At 34.8% G+C, this 19,928-nt stretch overlaps 1 protein-coding gene across 1 annotated transcript; it reads left to right on the top strand.

Moving 5' to 3' along the window:
* Window positions 1-7,462, top strand: LOC132306743 (cytochrome b5-like). The gene is made up of 3 exons (XM_059804288.1): window positions 1-232; window positions 5,885-5,951; window positions 7,050-7,462. The coding sequence occupies exons 1-3, from the start codon at window positions 146-148 to the stop codon at window positions 7,298-7,300; spliced, it is 405 nt and encodes a 134-aa protein (XP_059660271.1). The 5' UTR covers window positions 1-145; the 3' UTR covers window positions 7,301-7,462.
* Window positions 7,463-19,928: the final 12,466 nt, after the last annotated feature.

Below are 19,928 nucleotides of genomic sequence, written 5' to 3'. Positions count from 1 at the left end.
CAATCACATCCCTCCTCGCTCACCAACCGCTCTCTCTCTCCTCTCTCTCTCTCTCTCCAAATCTTCACAGGCGTTGGAGAGCTAAGGACGCAGATCTCTACTCATCCATCTCTTGATCTCACACTTTCTCATCAGCATTCTGTAGATGGGTAGTGACGGAAAGGTCTTTACTTTGGCCGAGGTCTCCGAACACAACTCCTCCAAGGACTGTTGGCTCGTCATTTCTGGCAAGGTATACTTTTATTCATATACCCTATATACTTCATGCGAATTTTACTTACACTCTGATTTATCTGATCTGGGTTCAGTCTATTCTGGGTTTATGATTTCTCTTTGATTAAATATCTCAATTCATTGTAGTATATCATATACTCATACAGATTAGATCTTCTGTAAAATGGAGATTTGAGCATCTTTTTCAATCGGTTTGGTTTATTGTTAGCATTGGGATTTTGGATTTATTCAACTGATTTCAATTTGATAATTTTTCTTTACTTTTTTATTTTTTATTTTTTTATTTTTATTTATTTTTATATTTGTTTATTTTATTTTATTTTATTTTTGGGTTCCGTATGTCTACTTTGGTTTTGCATATGTAGTACTGTGGTGTATTGGACTGAGAAAATCTTGGGTGAGAAGTCAGATCTATGTAAGCACATTATTTTATGCACAGTTTGACATTTGACTTGCATTTAGAAGATCGGATCCCAATTTCGTTGTGTTGGGAAAAAAACTTATTTTTGGATGCAAAAATTATTTCTGATGATCTTGCTATATATTCCGTTCGTACAATGATAAGATTAGTTTTTATAATCAAATTTATACCCTTTTTACTGGATATTACTCAATTTTTTATTTCATTGCTTTGGTTCAGTGTTGATGCACAAAGTGATCAGTGATCCTGTTTTGGTATGTGGTTTTTGGCTGCCCGAAGCCATCTGCAACTCTAACATGCTTTTGTTGTGAAGTTGTGGTGGTTGATTACCTATATGCAATTCTGAGGTTTAGATGGAAGATAACCTTTTTGTGGTAAAAATACCCATTGTTCCATCAAATCACAAACGGACATGGAGATCTGACCAAAAAACAATAAGAGATTTCACCATATTTAATGGAGAAGAGATATTACAACAGTATAGGATGCCCAATCACTGCCTCATTAGAAACTTCACCTCTTAGAGACTTTCAAAACTGGACCGTTTGAGTTGCGCTATGCGGAATGGCTATGAATGTTCAGTTTAAAACAATAACCTCGAGGGGGATGAATAGGTTTAACTCGCACCTTTGTCCGATTTTTAGATTATTTTTTCCAAATTAAAGCCTAATCAATCACACAAAGCAAGTAAACTAAGTGCGAGAAAGTAAGAGATGACACCAGGATTTTAGAATGGAAACCCAATCGGGAAAAAATCACGGTGACTTAGCCGTCTCGAGCGAAACAATCCATTATCTCGAAAAAATGTGTAGCAGACTCTGTCTCAGGTTTGTTGACAAGATCCACAATTTAATTTGGCTAATTTATGTCTACCAACCCATTTGTTTTTTCACACTTCATACTTCTACATTTGCGGCACCTCCTTTGACAAATCAAGCCTTGCTTTTGCTATAAAAAGATAGTAGATGAATGCAAGTAAAAACTGTGAAGAGAAATGAAAAGGCGAGAGAGTTGTAAAAACTCCATTGGATGAACTTGGGTTTTGGGTGTGAGTCTCTTGAAGCATTGAGAGGCAAGTTTAAGTGATTGAGTGATCTTGTAAACTTCCTTGGTTTTCAGTTAGTGAACTTTGATCTCTGCTCCTCCATGGATGTAGGCAAATTACCGAACCACGTAAATCTTGTGTCCTTTGTTTGCTTGTGTTTTCTTTCTTTTTAATTACTCATTTTGATTGCAATTTTCTGAAGGTTGTGTCTACACACGTCTCCCAAGCACAACACTTTCCGACTATATAATTTCTGGAACCTCTTGTAGGATTATGGGGTATAGCTGCATAGATGCAAGGTTCCCCCTTTAACTATTCAATGTTGGAATACCTATGTGGGAAAGTTACAGATGTATAATTCCGCCTTATTGATTTTTTATTCTGGAGTACCCATCTGGATTTTGAGGTTCAGATGCAAGGCTTTCTTTTGGCCATGTAGGATCCTGAGGGTTAAGCACAAAATTTTCCTGTAATGATTCAATATCGAGAGTACCCACAAGCAATTCTGAGATTCGAAAATTATGTGATTTATTTAGATCTTAAGAATGTCCTGTTTCTGGATCAAAACAATCTAGTGTTGTTACTCACATTTTTTCTCTATTAAACTTTGGCTCTTTTATATATCTGGTTTTAGGTTCAACATATATGCAAAGTTGTCTATCAAGAGATCTTTTAATTTCTTCCTTTGTTTATTCCTTTCTTTCTAAGCATAACTTTGATTTTCCAGACAAAAATTATCAATATGTATATTAATTTCTCATATTACCCACTGCAGTTTTAAGTGCTAAAATTTTATACCTTCTATTTGGGCTTTGTTAATACGTTGACGTCATGTCAGTCTAGATGTCATGCCATAACACTCAACACTTTTATGGGCCCTCTTGGCCATGTTGCAAATTTATTTGAGTCATAAATGTGCTTTCATTGCATGAATACTGCTTTCTAGGTTTTTGATGATTAGATTTATTACAAAACATGGAAAATTTATTGTGGCCTTATATAAATTAAAATTTTCTATTATTTTTATAATTGTGTTTCCAAAGTGATTTTTGTCTTAGTAAGGTACTATGATTCTTTTGAGTGAAGATACAAATGATAAATCAAGAAATTTATTACATTTTTCAAACTTTTACATTGTTGTTAGAAGAATAGGAAGGATGAGATATAATAATTTTATTACATGGGAATTTGTTAACTCTTTGGAATATATTCGAGAATCACAACACACGATTAGGCCATCTGTTGCCCAAAATATTGACCCGGGGGCGGGGGGGGGGGGGGGGGGGGGGGGGGGGGGGGGGGGGGATGGGGGTGTGTTTGATAATTGTATTGGTGACCTTTTGGTTATTGAATTATAGGTTTCAGATTGAACAATTTATTGAATACAACATGATAATTGTAGTAGATGAAGCGATTTAAGATAAATGTTTGATAATTGAAATAGCAAAGTAAGATATTGATTTTATTATGTTATTTAGTCTATTTGGCTAAGCATGCTATATAATTATTTAACCTCACAATCATGCACAAGATAATATAATGAACATTGTCTAAATAAGGAAAATAAGGGATAAGAGAAGCTATCACAAAAGACATAACATGGTCCAACACTCCGGCCTTTGTCCATGCCTCAAGACAGGGGCGGACCCTGCCCCTGGACCCCGAACTTTAGGTAAGGGGGGGCAAGACTGAAATTTTGTAATAATTTCAGGGGGGATATTAGCAATATTTTATGGGTATATATTGAAAAAAGGAAAAAATAGCATGGTATATTAGTAAAAAAAAAAAAAAAAAATTCAGGGTCCCCCCCCTCACTTGCACATAGGTCCGTCCCTGCCTCAAGATACCTCTCGAGGATTTCCAAATCCACTATGGGCTCTACCTTACAGGGTGAGTGTAAAACCTTTGCAACTCCCTCTTGCGGGTGGAGAGTACACCTTCTCTTCTTACACGTCAAGAGCAAGCCTTCTCTCACTTGCTGGTGGAGAGAGGGCCTTTACAAGATTTTCCGAAAGCTCCTTTGCCTTGGTCTTTCACTTAATAGATAAGCAATAAATGTATAGTGTACAATGATATCTCTCACTATATAGATGTATACTCCCTCCGAGTTCCATCTTTCCTTTTTGCGATGTCCCAAAATACTTGTCCCACTTAAAACGTTCAAACAAGATATTTCACATCTTTTGATGAATGCCCTTGAAGTTTTTTAAAAATTCAAACTTGATTATATATATATGCAAACTTGAAAGGGTAACTTAGTAATTATAAAAGGGGACAATGCATTAATTGAATGTCCACTTAAAAACTTCTATTCCCCAAAATGAACTCTTATTTGGGACGGAGGGAGTATAATTTAAGTTCACAATCCTAGAGTTAATACCCGAAGTATTCCATTGAAAAAGCTTCAGCCCTAGTGGTGGCTACCATTAAGAATAGTCAAGAATTAGGCTTATGGGTAGCTTCAACCAACAATGATGTTAGAATATATGAGCAATGGTAGTTCTCTCTAGTAAATGTCCATTACAAGGAGTATTTATAGTCCCATTTCAAAATATAGTTGTTAGACACATTTAGCACACATTTGGAGTATTGAACTAGCAGTTGACTTGTTTGGCTAGACCAGTCTGCTGATCCATATAAATGAGCCGACTGATTCTTCATGTCCTTGGAGTCTTCAACTCTTCGGATAAAACCAGTCGACTAGTCCTTTGGGATCAGTTGATTGGATTCAAGGAAGCCAGTAATGGCTACTTTCTGTTTAGAATTAGTTGGCTGACACATTATCATGAGTCAACTGAATCAATTTAAGCTTTAAACTAGATATGTCACTGGAATGTGCAAGTCGACTGATGCTTATAGAGCAACTGACTGAATTGTCCTATTATTAACATGTCCTCCTTTTGAGTTTAACATAGGCTCAATTTCATTCCATATATACTTAAGACTTTAGATTTATGCAATCTAGTTCAAGTCCTTTTTTTTTTTTAAGTCTAGGACAGTCAAAATATAATGAATCAATTTCATTTAAGGTCCTTGACTTCTTTAAGTGTGGATATTGAGATTTTAAAAGATATTCCAATTGGAAACCATCTCAATATTAACAAAGGATTTTCAAGATTGAAGCAATTAAATTCAAAGCCTAAGTCAATGAGATATATCTCATTGTAAATGTTGGTCTTAGATTTTGGCTAGATCAAGGGTTGAGTTCTTCCAAAGCTTATGAAAGCTTGAACTAACTAAAACTCAACAATGGCCTTATAACTTGTCTCAATATGGTTCATGGCCTAACGATTATGTTCTGAGGACTTTTGAATGCTATGAATGATATGCATTTGGTCTTATAGTCCACTAGGTCAAGGGTCGAGCTTTTCAAGCAAGTTACTTCAAGAACAACTTTACATTTAATTCTAGCACTCATCCAAGACTATCTTCCCTGGTCTTTGATTTTCATTTCTTTAAGCTTTGGGATTGAAATCTTCATCTTTGACAAGAAGTCTTCATCTTTTGACTTTAATGTCTTTTGAGCTGCATGAGTCTTCATCTTTGACTTCAATGTCTTTTGAGCTTTGGCATTCATCTTCAAGTATTGGATCCTTCTTGGCCTTGCCATTGATCCATAAGCTATTAAGCTCACTTAAATAGCCTGTTTAACATGAACTCAAATAGACATTAAATGCAACACCCTCAATGATTTGTTATCATCAAAATGTCCCATGTACCCTTGGTTTGAAATCTTGGGTCAACACCATCAACTTTAGTAACTTCCATAATTGTTCTTATGTTTCCTCATTCCTTAAGCTCACCTAATTCAGGTGTGCAAATGGTCAATAGGATCATCTTAAGAAAGAAAATTTTTCAGAAAACAATTTGAATAGAGTTTCACTGGTGATCTAATCAGTGATCACTATGATCAAATATCGTCCTTTGAATGCAAGATTAGATGTTGTAAAGGCAGCTAAATGATAGCAGCCTTGAATTGGTTTCTTCTGTGTCACTATGTTCTGCTTCATAGATCTAAAGCTATATTTCTTTCTAATTCTTTCTCTAGAACTGAAGTAATTGATGTTATAATGCTGTGTTACTTTATTTTACATATTGTCCTGTAAAGTTCAAAGGCTTCCCTCCTTAATTAGTTCATACAATAAATTTGAAGGTCTTCCTATAATCTTGATGTGTTGTAACAGGTATATGATGTAACAAAGTTTTTGGAGGACCATCCTGGTGGTGATGAGGTTTTGTTGTCTGCAACAGGTACATCAAAAAGCAGTGGCGTAGCCACATAGGGACAAGTGGGGGCAGCTGCCCCCACTGAATTTTTAAATTAAATTTTTTTTTTTTTAATTTTATATGGAAAAATTTTTATATTAGTATAATTGTCCCCACTAAAAGTTGACATTGCACGTATATATACTATATATATATATATAACCAAAGGACCGTTCATGGTATTATATAAAAAATAAATAAATAAAAGGAATATAATCTTTTCAAAAAATTTGATATTTTTTGTTCACTTTCTCAAAATATTATATTCTTTCTCACTTTTTCAAAAAATACAAGATATTCTTTCACATTTTTGACTTTATCACAAACAAATGCGATGTGAATTTCCATCGCATTTTCAATCTTCAACATTTCTCTTTTGACGAGTCTTCAATATTTCAAATATTCACAAAATCCAAAAAAAATACTATAGTGCAGAAACAGGTAATCTGATATATATTTTTTTATCATCTAAATTTACTATTATTATGCCATGAATATTTTGAAACTCGACTGCATTCTAGTACTGTTTAATTTTTATATATATTATTTTGGTTCAAATAATATATATATATATATATATATATATATATATATATATATATATCTATTATTGCTGTTAAAAATTGCCCCCACTAAAGGAAATTTCTGGCTACGCCACTGTCAAAAAGTCTCAATGTTTTAATTTTTTTTACATAATACAAAATTATGTTGATATTTACTGTATTTTATTTTGTTTCTGGTATTTTTTTCGTTTTGCTTATATATTTGGTTGTAAGGCAACACACTGATTCAATTTTGTCTCATTTGGGACTTGAACCCTCAATCTCCTCTTTGGAAGGATAAGATACCCACTCGTGTTAAAATTTAATATAGTTGCCTATTAAAAAAAAAAATTAGATGTTTGTTTTTCATGTATTTGATGCATGGTATTGAGACTATTGACATTAAGTTCAAAGTTACATGTTGGGAATGATTTGGGAGATTTCAAACTTGCCTGACAAATATTGTCCTTAACACCACGTATAGATAGCCTACAAATGCCGTACACAAATACAACTTGATGTTGTAATGCTATGTCTGCAGGGAAGGATGCAACTGATGATTTTGAGGATGTTGGCCACAGTACCAGTGCAAGATCAATGATGGATGAGTATTACGTGGGTGACATTGATTCATCAACCATCCCTACCACGACCCATTACACCCCTCCCAAGCAACCTCAATACAACCAGGACAAGACCTCTGATTTCATTATCAAGCTCCTCCAGTTCTTAGTTCCCCTCATCATATTGGGGTTGGCTGTCGCCGTCCGTTTCTATACCAAATCAGCTTAAGGGTTGTGAGTGTGCTAGTGAATCAGAATGCCCCATTCATAATAAATTTCTAGCTCTGATAAAAAACCCTTCTTCTTGTTACTGTGCACGAAAACTGTTGCAATTCTAGGTGTAGTAGGATATTTGACTTTTATATATTGATGAGTATGTGCTTTCATGTGATTTAAGAATGTCTCTCATTTTTGGTATCCCATTGTTGAAAACCACCTTGTTCTTTTCATTCCGTTTACTGGGTAATTTCATGAATTCGTAATCCATCATAAGGACCCCATATGTGCCCGAATGCATTGGTTAAGAGACCGATTAGGTTTCGTTCTCGTTTGATTTTCTTTTAATGAATTACTTGCAGTCACATGCAATGAAGAGGGTCAACTTGTTAGAATACCATGCTTGCAGGAACCCTACCTTTATCTTTAGCGTTTGTGAGATCAACACCGGTGACAGGCTTCATGTTGTTTGTTTCACAAGTTACACCCTGTTTTTCGTTAGTTTGGGCGAGTTCTGTTTGTTTAGAGATTTGTGCTTTTGTGCATGCTTTTCTTTGTTATTGTGTTACATTAGATTATCAACGTCAAGGTTTAAACCGGTGCAGGCTAAGGAAGCTTTGCGTGAGCTTGAATCTGTCTGCTCACCGGCTTTTTCTGCATAAAATATAGTCTTTGGTAGAGGGGTTTCTGGAGACTGAATTGTAGTAAACAACATATGATTTTGTCATTGGCAACCTGTGAATTGGAGTGAGTGATACAAAAATGAGGTTGTAGAAAAGTACTACTACTACGTAGTAATTTTTTCTGAACTAACTCTTTTTTAAGTGAGAAAGAAAAGATTGTTTTCTTTTATTTCAGATTGAAGGGATGATTTTTTAGAATTTCCAACGAAAGCAAGTGCATTAAACCATCAGTGCCCTTAAATTTAAATAAGGACCTAGTTCCCATATGTTGCATTCAAAACTATAAATGATGTATGGGATACAACTGATTCAGTTCTAACCTGCTTCAATCTGAACCAATTCGACCGTAGATTGGTTCAGTTACAGATTCATAAATCTTTAAAATTTCTCTACAAAACCATTGTAGCTTTCTTCTTTAAAGCCCCATAAATCCGCAGTCTACAATTGAATTTTTTTCTTTATTGTGATGATTATAATAAGCAACTTAATCGTGATTTCAATCTGTATTGGGCTGTAGTCAGGTAAAATAAGAAACAAAAAATGTAGTATTGAACACTATATGGAAAATCTGTTGCATTGGGCTATTTAGATAAGTCCAATCCGTAAAATGAATCCAATCAAATCTAGAGTTTGGAATCGCAAACATTTAGTTTTATGTCTAAATCAAATCAATCCGATCCATTTGCATCCCTAATGATATATTTTCGTCAAAGAAAATTAATTCCGGAAGAGAAATTTTTTGTCAAAGGAGGGATGGAATGTGGTGGAGATAACAACTACTACTCTCCCTGCATCCTGATATCTCTTTCAATTCGTGATGGAGAAAGTAAAAGAAGTGATCTTATGGCAACGGCAGGATCCTTCTACTTTTTTTCGATAACCGGAGTGTCCGGGGCTTTATTTCGACTAATCTATGAAACCTGTGCAAGATGTCCTTCCATACGGATTGGATAAAACTCGGACTATCTCAGCGAATGTGGTTCCTAAAAAATTGTTTACACCCAAAAGAAATCCGAGACATGGTGTTTCACGAAATATCAGAATCCAGGTCATTTCTAACTAGACGTATGCCTTGGGGTTAACTTACCCACCTAATCCAGGTCATTTCGCAAAATGCTATTTAATTCAACAACAACAGACTTAGGAAGGTCAAATCAATTATTAAAACATTCTTTTCTTTTTATAATTTATTTAATAGTTGAGCAAATCAAACGAATAGAATGAGTTAATAATGGGACATTGCATGTGTGCCGGAAGAGCCCCATGGATGGGATACCCTTCAGATTATATTATGCAAAATGTATTATTATCCATTGAATGACCATCAAATTTTTTTATTTTTTATTTTTGTTACAAAAAAATAATAATAAAAATGTGTTGAAGAACAAAGCCATCGAATCTTTCAAAATTTGATCCACATAGAAACAAGAAGGTAAATGCTCCAAAAGCCGACCATCACAGCTAACTCAATTGTTAAAATACTCCAATATGGTCTTTATTAAATATAGTTGTTGCAATTCATTGTTTTTTTCGTTGTTCAAACTTGCTGTCTTACCTATTTGAGGCTAACTTAATTATAATTGTATATCATGCCTAGATGGGTGTAGGTAAACAGATCATATCTTTGGATTTCAAAGTGGTTGCTCTCAAATTTGATAGTTTGAATTTACTTTGAACATTGCACTTTTATTTTGTAATAATCATTCCAAAATCTCGACTTAAAATATGAAGGTAACGCTGTGAACGTCATCATTTTTGTCTTTCTTTTATATGAATAGAATCGTAATTTTTTCAATATTTTCTATTATGTCACATCAAAAAATTTATTATTTTATTTGATGTAAGTTTTTGCCAAGCTTCTTTACCGCTTACCTTATAAGTAAACAATTCTACCTCTTCTCACTGATGCATCTTCGAATATACAATTTGTATATATAAATATATTTTTTTCAAGAATAATCTACTATTTATATGACGCCTATTTCAGTTTTTCCTCTCACGTGTTCATTACTAATTTTATTATCTCATTTCTACTGCATTAATTCGGTGCTGTTGTTTCTTTTTCAGCTTCCAACAATTTGCTCCATACAAAATATATAGTTCCCCTAATAACTATTTTATGGTATAATTTCTCTTTCAATTTATTTGTTTGGAACAAGATGCACAAAATGGAAATGAGCATATCATTTGAATGTAATATACTTGATAAAAGAGTTTTCACATGCATAAACCATTTGTGACACGTGAAATATTTCGTTGCATGACATTTCAATGATAACACATACATGCACCATGGTTTGTAGTCGTGGTTGCGGTATAACGTATTCGGATGAATATCGGTGTAAATCGGCAGAATCGGTCTGTTCATAAAGGTGTGTAACGGTATCATACCCTTAAAAAATAATTACGAACCGAGCGATACGTCGCACATCGGCCGATACGACGAACCATGATATATACTAATACTATATTTGAGAGAACTGAATTGGAGCTTTGGGATTGGAATCGAGAAAATTTAATTTAAAATTTGAACTAAATTTCCTTTCATTCCAATTTCAAGACATCGATTCAGTGCTCTTACATGCGAAATAAGTGTTTTTTTTCCTTGTTTTTCTTTTTAATCTTTCTTTTTGTTCCAAGTATCACATTGACTATTGAAGGGATATATAGGAATATATATTAACACTGTTAGTGTGAAATAGTTTGTGATTATCCCTTGGAAAAGATAAGAACAAGACAATACTACAAGAGTGGCCAGCCAATGTCCATGGTAATAACTCTAGCATAGGCAAATGCAATTTCAAGAAAGACAAGAGGATCTTTCTATGATGATTCAACAAACCTATCATCTAACCAAATGATGTGTATGTGTGTGTGTATATATATATGATCCAATCACAACAAATCCTAGGACAGAGTCATGTTGTCCAAAGATCCTTCCATGGATCTCATCGCCATAGTTTGTCATTGTGTAAGAGAGAACAGACATTATAAGAAGGGGATATAGGCTACCCCATATTTCCTCCCCCTTCCACTTTTCTCTATATCCCAATAGCTAGAAAGAAAAAAAAAACACTAAGTATGGGAGCTTCAAAAAGAGAGGAACAAGTACTAAAATTGGTGCATCCAGGTAGGCATGTGGAGACTTACACACAGCCTATAAGTGCTGCAGAAATCTTGAGGAAGAATCCGAGGCACTCCATTGCCCGGCCTGATGTGTTCCAGTTTCCGTATATTGTGGTTAGTTCTGAGTCAGTGTTGTTTCCCGGAGATGTGTTCTATATTGTTCCTAACACCACCATATATCGCCTGCTAAAAGAGCGAGAGCACGAGGACCATCCTCCTTCTGGACAGAACCTGCAGGCCGCGAAGAATCATGGCCGTCGACGAAATCCTAAACAAGTCTCCCCTGTCAAGTCATTGGTTGGGACGACTCCTATGTACCTAGATGAGCATGATCAAGACGTTTTGAAACAATTTCACCACAACAATCAATATGTGGCGAGCCCTCAGGACACTGACCCTGACACTGAGGAGAGTCTCACCAGACAATCCCGTGTCAAGTCAGGACCTGAGCGGATAAAAAGGTCATTATCCAGTGCATGTCATTGGGAACAGGATTTTGACAAGAAACTCACTAGACAACATCACGTTAAGTCAGGACATGAACGGAGTAAAAGTCCCCGGGAACAAGATGTTGAGAAGAACCTCACTAGACAATCTCATGTCAAGTCACTGCCTCAGAGGACAAAAAGTACATTATCCAGTGGATGTCTCATGGGAATCACTAAGAACAGAAATACCCACCAAGAATTCGAGTCATTTGACAAGGGAAAGCATGCGGATTCATCGTTGGAGAGTAGAGCTTCCCGTGGGAGAAGAGAGCATCATTTCAATAGACGTAGCACCGGTCAAGCATTGCCTCCTAGTGAAAATGGTGATTTACAGATCAACAACAATCGCGAACAATTAGTTACATTGAAATCTTGTTTGAGGAAGCAGGACAGTGTACCAAGATTGCAAAATCTTAAGGTAAGCTTCGCGACGCCAATTATAACAACAACAACAACAACAACTAGAAGAAGAAGTCTAGCAGTGTCACGGAGGAGCTTGTGATGAAATGTGTTGGCTTCTTACACTGGCAGAATTTAACATTCTTTGATTTTTGGTTGTTCTATACATGCAATCGTTAATTTGGCTATCAGTTTTGTATCTGTTAAGATGAGTTTCTGCTCCAATTGTTTGGACTGTGATTTTCTGTTGTGTATGAATAAGCATTATGAGAAAATTTCTCTTATCAATGTTTCATCTGATTATGAAGTGAGTGGTGTAAAGAATCAACTGCTTAAATATCTTGCAATCTAGCTAGACGGATCAATGGAAAAGGTCTATTTGTTTTCTCTACATGTTGGAATTAAATTAAATTACATGGATGCTAACTATTTTAAAACTTAATTTGACTTGGAGTTTGATTGAAAATTTGCAAACTAGTGGAAAAGGTCTATTTCATGCTTTCTGAATTTGGTTGTAAATTTGGCATTGCAAGCATGCTGCTTTGAGTTCTATGGTTAAGAGATATATCCATGTAGTGCAGCAAAACTTTCTATCAAATCATCAATTTGCAAGCAGCAGAACATGATTGGTAATGAAGTATAGCCTCTTCCATCCTTTTTATTATTATTATTTTAATAATCCTAGCAAGAAACTCACACCCCTGTTACATGATGTTAACCACTATTTTTTTTATTATTTTCTATCCAGGTCCTCTAAGATTTGAGCAAATTATGCACGGGTAAATCGTTCAATGTTTATTATTTTGACCTCCCCTAAACCTGTTTATCGATTGCAAAAATGGTGACTTTGTGTGCTAAAACTCAGTAATGCCCTTATATCATAAATATTTGTTAATATGAAAATCTAGGTGACCTGTGTATAATTTGTCCAAACCTCAGAAAAATTAATGTCATTTATCTTGTTGTTTTTTCATACATGAAAAGGGTAAAATTGTCATTTTATCAAATTTGGTCAACAGGACTACATGAAAGAAAACACTAAAAGCACCGTTGGGCAACATCAGTATAAATTATCCTATTTTAAAAGACGAGAAAGTGTCACTGTAATTACAGCCCTTACTAGTAATGAAGTATAATAGACTCACACCCCCGTTACATTCATGTTAACCACTATTTTTAATTTATTTTTTATTCACTTTGAAGGGTAAATTGCACTGACCTTCTCTAAGGTTTGAACAAATTATGCACGGGTAAACCGTTTCACGTTTATTATATTGACCTCCCCTAAACCATTTAGCGACTACGAAAAGGTGACTTTGAGTGTGAAAACTCAATAATGCTCATATATTATATGCAAAAGAGCATAAAACACCCCTATACTATACCCTTGTTGTATAATGTCCGCCTGAACTATTTTTGGGAGCAAGTTGCCCCTTCAACTATTAAAAGCAAGCAAAATGCCCCCTTTAAGGCCATTGGAGACAACTTTCCGACCGGCAAAGTGATACAATTACTAATTTACCCTTAGTTATTAATTTATTATAAAATATTATTGGTGTAAAATTCCGATAATACCCTCAGTTTTTATTTTTATTTTTTTCTTCTTTGTCTTCCACGCGACTGTTAGATGTGGTTTGTAGAGAGCCGAAGACCATTTGTGACCGTCAACGGGGTTTGCAAACCCATGAATGCAAACAATGAAATTGACCTAGGGCTTGGAGGGGTTCACGATTCCACTGAATACAAGCCGAAAAAGGTTGGAGAACGCACCGAGTGATTTATCAGACGATCCAGATGCAAAGGACGTGTTGTCGTCAGAGATGACGCAATCAACGCGGACCACCACGTTCTCCACCTGAGGTACTAAGTTGTGGAAGCGCCGCGAAACAATGCCGCTTCGACCTAGAGCTTTGATGTCTCCGATCATCTTAAAGACCAGGAGGAGCAGAGAATTCGGAAATCGATCGAAATTAGGGTTGGCAAATTCCCCATCCCTGCCGGGTCCCCGCCTTGCCCCGCCCCACCTCGTTTATAGCGGGGATGGGGACCCTTTTATGTAAACAGGGATGGGGTAAACTCGCCCCGCCCCGCCCCGATTAAGTGTTAAATTACTAATATACTTTTACATTTAATAATTTATTACTAAATTAAATTTAGTATATATATGAAAATAAGAAAAATTATGTTTTTTTTAAAAAATAATATATGTTAATCGGGGCCGGGGCCGAGGATGGGGCGGGGACGGGGATAAGGAGGCGGGGGCGAGGGCTGGGGCGAGTATGGGGGTGATGGTGAAATTTTAAACAGGGATGGGGGCGGGGATGGGGATTGAAAAATTCAGCGGGGATGGGGATGGGGATGGGGAACGAGATCCCCGCCCCGCCCCGCCCCATTGCCATCCCTAATCGAAATGGTCCATGTTGGCGACGAAAGTTGAAAGAATCTCTGTGTAATTTCTGTCTCTCATGGTGTAACACAACAAAGTGTGACAAATTCTAAGTTCCTAACCATCCAAAATCAAAGCAATGAGAACTATTCGAACTCTTTGTATCCAGATTCCGGCAACTCCTCGCCGCTATTGCAAGAGACAGACAACGCTCTGTAGGGTGAGTCTCTTTCAACCAACTAAAAGGTCAAGTTCATGTGTTGTTAATTGTTGTGATGGCAAAATTGACCCTACACTGCAACTCACATACGTTGATCTTGGGTAGTCGAACTAAGCATCAGATTCTTTGCTTTCACTTCCATACTCTCAATCTCTGGTAGTATCAGTTACCGAAATATATAGTGCTTTAATCTTGATGACCAATGACAACGAATGAGAGGCAAATCCCAGTTTTTCATTAAATATTTTGAGGATTTTGATTCAAGACCTCATGATTCATATCCAATTTCTGGGATTGGGACTAAAAAAATTAGAGTTCGCACTTACAGGAAACCGTGCAAGGAATTTTCACAGAAATAAAAAAAAATTATTGGGAGCAAAAAATTTTCACAGAAATTAATAATTGTATCATCTTCGTAAATATTTTACGATAACCAAACATCAGAAATAAAAAAAAATATTTTCTTGAAAAATATTTTAGGGAAACTTGCTCCCAAAAATAGTTTAGGGTATTATGCAACAATTATATAGTATAGGAGTGTTTTTTTTGCTCCTTTGCATATATTATAATATATTTGTTAATATGAAAATTCACGTGATTTGTGTATAATTTATTCAAACCTCCGGAGAGATCAGTGTAATTTACCTTATTGTCTTTTTATACAAAGGGAAGGATAAAATTGTTATTTTTAGAAAGTCAACAGGCCTACTGGACAGAAAACGCTAAGGGCGTTGTTGGCTTCTTCGAGAATAAGAAAGATCCTTTTCAAATTTGAATTTGTTTATTTTGAATCTGGGTTCTTCTACTTCATTTTTATTTATTTATTTTATTTTTCCCTCTTCCTTTTTATTCTCTTCCATCATTACTTAAGTCCCATAGGTTTGATCCTATAGAATTTGACCAATTTTCTCATTGAGCGAAGGGTACGAAATAAATCAGATTAATTTTTCAATCAAAAGTGAAATCTTCGATTTTTCCTCTTTCTCTATCCCACAGGTACAGTGTTTGAATCAATAGATAACCTTTTTTTTTTTGTGTATGAGTTGATATTTATAATTTATCCTAATTTAAAAGACAAGAAAGTGTCACTGAATTACAGCCCTTACTAGTAATGAAGTATAGCTTCGTCAAGAGAATTACATGTTTTGAGATCTGCCTTGAGAGTTATGTTCTATTACTTTATTGGAAGGCTACATTAGCTGCTCCACATTTTCACAGCTCATATATATATATATATATATATAGATATATATATATTCACAACTCATACTTGAATCTATGTCCTGGTGCTTGGTGCTTGAGATTCCATAGACACTATAATTTGGGTCCCAAGGAAAGCTAGACACAACAGTTGAAGGTGTGGGCTTTTTGAAAGACCAAACCTTCAAACCTTGAGAGATTTGAGACTGTCGGTTGATTTTTGTCTCATTTATTTGGGATGCTCGACGTGAGATTAAACAGATGATACTATCTTATGATCCCTTCTCATTATCATTTTCATCCATTTCCCGCCCTAAATATACTGTTAGTGTAAAAGTTAGTATATTGTAATTTGGGTGTCCTCAGAGAATTCTATCAATTTCTGTATCTCTCTCCTTGTATCTATCTAAGACTACAGTCGAATATGAGTTATATACCACTAATAAATGCCTCATTATTGAGGCTCGTTTTTCCTACTTATTTTATTATTCTTGTTTTTATTTCCTTAATTTCTATTATTGAGTTTTTTTTTTTTTTTTTTTTTTTTTTTTCTAAAAGTTTCTATTATTGTCGTGCCCCATTTTTTTATTATATATGACTATTTGGTATCAGAGCAGTAGATTCTTTGGAAGTTTATATTGGAGATATAATGTGGAGTAAATTTGAGGTGAAAATGGATGACTTCTTAAGTACAACAAATTTTATATTTTTAGGATTTTGTAATGGAAATTAAGACATAATTTGCAATTATAGAATGCAATAGGAATTGCATGTTCAATGAAGTGAGGACCAAAACTTTTCAGTCGTATTGAGGTATTGAAAGAGTTGCACAATTATTTGACTTGAGGCTAGGTTTCAAGTTTGCAATGAGGACAATGGAGTTAGGGGTGGTCACAAATTGGATTAGGCATCAATTCTAATCCGATTCGCTTCCGTTATGAATTAGATAATTTTGAATTTGCCATCGATTCGTGAGATAACGGATCGAATTCGTAGATTGAAATTTTTCTAAATAGTTTACTATTGTTTATTTTTTAACAATAGGCCAATAAATAAAATTTAAATTTATCGACACTAATTCATATATTTAAATGATCATTAACTAATATATTCTTAGAGTCAGTTGACTAATTAAATTAACAAATACACTCTTTAATATATATATATATATATATATATATATATATATATATATATATATATATATATATTTCATGGAACGGATCAGACTCACGAATTGGATCATATTTTAACAGCCCCCAATCCACAATCCAATCCATAAGCTACGTATTCAATTTTTTTGAATCCGCCACCGATCTGTAGGTGTAGCAATCTGATTCGAAATTGAATCGGATCGGATTTACAGATTATTTGCCCACCCTAAATAGAACAAATGTTATTATTATTTATGAATTACAAAATGTTAGAGAATCTCACCCCTTATATTTTATTTATCGTAAATTCATATTTGTTATAATTATTGTATTCTAAAAAATCTATATATGTTTCATCTCAATAATTAAATTCTTATTTTCTGCACATTTTGTATTGTGTATAATCATTGCACATATTAATAAAATTAAATATTCTTTGTTTTAGCAATAACAAAGCCAATGTTTTTAGTATGCTTAGTTACCAGTCTTACTATGATTTTTAATTAGGTTGGTGACAGCCTGCCTTCATTAGACTGTTTGGTGCCACTTTGTACCTGAAGAATATAATAATAGAATTCAGAAGATGTTAGATTTGTGTTATGTGTGATCTATAAATTTGTAATCTTTTATAATAAAAAGACAACAAAAGAGAAAAGTAAACCTGACTGCTGAATTTGACTACTTTTGAAATTGCATTTTGTAATATGCACGAGTACAGAAAATGTCACTGCTCAATGGGTGGTAAAAACAGAATGGGGCTAGGAAATAAATAATGGTGAAAATGGAATGATTTTGGTACGAAAATCGGAGTGAGATAATAATAGGTATTAGTTTAGATGGTATCATCTCTCATTTTGAAATATTATTTATTATTTTGAAAAGGGGAGATTATACCAATAGGCATTAGTTTAGATGGTATCATCTCTCATTTTGAAAAGGAAAAATTATACCAATATGCATTACTTTAGACGGTATCATCTCTCGTTTCAAAAATGAGAGATTATACATTATAGTGGTTGCAACGTTGATGTGGTACAACCAATGATTACAAACACTCTATAAAAGCAAATGAATCAGCTTTTTGACTGTAATATAGGTCCACTTAACTTTTGTGAAATGTTTGTAACCGTTGATTGTATCCGTCAGTGTTAGGTTTAGCATTCGATCTTTGTTGGGGATAATATTATGGGGGTGGTGGGAGGTGTGTGTTTGCTTGGGGAAAAAAAAAATAAACAAAGTGGGATGATCTCCACCATCCTAATGCACAGGAAAATTTAGATGCAATGGACATATTCTTTACAAAGTGAGATGATCTCCACCGTCCTAATGCACAGAAAAATCTAGATGCAATAAAGAGAATCTTTATAAAGTGGGATGATCTCGACCGTCTCCGTGGAGAAAAATCTAGATGCGACAGTATAGACACTAAAATTTTATGGACTTTTGTTTTGACAAATTGACCCATTAAATATTGGTCTCATGTTAAATTAAATTATTTAATTGATCCAAACTTGGTCCACTTAAATTATTTAATTAGCCCAGCCCAGATGATTAAATAAAAAGATTACCTAATAAAATATATTTGGAATAAATATTTTATAGATAATCATCACAATATAGTCGGCCCGACCCAGTTATGATTTTGCCCTTATCAGAAGAGGACACGTGTCATCATCTTATTAATCCAAGAAGCCTATAAATAGAGGCATGGAGGAAGGAGGAAAGGGGTCCAAAAATTTAGAGAATCAGAAATTCAGAGGGATCCAGAGATTTAGAATTCCAGAGTAAATACAGAAGCTCTGCCGACATTCATCCCCAACATCCAAACTTGAAGGGGAAAAGCAACTAGCACATCAAATCGTGCCGTTCTTCATCAAAATTCCACGGTGATCAACAAAAAGCATATCCAAAGTCGTGTCGTTCTTCACCAAATACAACAAATTCTCTCCTCTCTGAAGACGAAGAACAACAAACACATCCAAAGCCGTGCCGTTCTTCCTCAAATTCAACAAAAGACAACAAGCACATTAAAATCGTGTCGTTCTTTCTCTGTGATTCAATAAGTTTGATGAATCACCACACAACACTGTTCGAGATCAACCTTCATCAGCCCTCGATCAGAAATCATCAGCAATCTTCTTCAACTACAATTACTTGAAGAAGATTGTCAACAACCCGATTCAAGATTAAGTTCCAACAACCCTTGAATCCAACTAACAAAGGAGATCAAATCGGAGAACAAATTTTTTCTTTTGTAAAGAATATCTCAGAGGATTGTACTCAAATTTTTATAAATTAATAAATTATATTTTGCTCCTATTTCGTTCTTTTATTTGCAGACTACGAAATTTGTGTGTACAAATTTTTGACACGCTCGGTAGGAGATCCTCTACTCCCAATCCAACAAATTTTTTATAATATTAATTTTTCAGGAGCAAAAAATTTGTACACACAATTCCTATTAACCGGTATTCCTATTAACCGCAAAAAATTTGTGGCCTCTACTCGAACAAATAACTGGTATTACTTTTCTCTCTTCTTTTTTTTCACGCCTTTTCCTTGTTTTTTTTTTTTTTTTTTTTTCATGCATTTTTTTTTCTCTTCTTTTTTTTTTCACGCATTATTTTTTCTTTCCTTTTTTTTTTTTCACGCATTTTTTTTTTTTGTTTGTTTCACTGGATCCACTGTTCCGTTGGAATGTATCTTTACTAGTCCCTTTAGGACCTATTGTTCCGTTGGAACGCATCTAGTTCGTCAGGACCCATTGTTCCGTTGGAACGCTTCTAGTTCGTCAGGATCCATTATTCCGTTGGAACACATCTTTACAAGTCCGTCAGGACCTATTGTTCCATTGGAACGCATCTAGTCCGTCAGGACCCATTGTTCTGTTGGAACACATCTTTACAAGTCTGTCAGGACCCATTATTCCGTTAGAACACATCTTTATTTGTCCTTTGAGAACACATCTTCATTTGTCCTTTGAGG

This window comes from Cornus florida, unplaced genomic scaffold (assembly GCF_030987335.1).
Source record: "Cornus florida cultivar Cherokee Brave unplaced genomic scaffold, ASM3098733v1 CherokeeBrave_3.0.0_Hap2_Chr05, whole genome shotgun sequence".
In the NCBI taxonomy this organism is placed as follows: domain Eukaryota; kingdom Viridiplantae; phylum Streptophyta; class Magnoliopsida; order Cornales; family Cornaceae; genus Cornus; species Cornus florida.
Note: the sequence above shows the minus strand (reverse complement) of the source record. Positions and strands in the feature narration are given on the sequence as shown.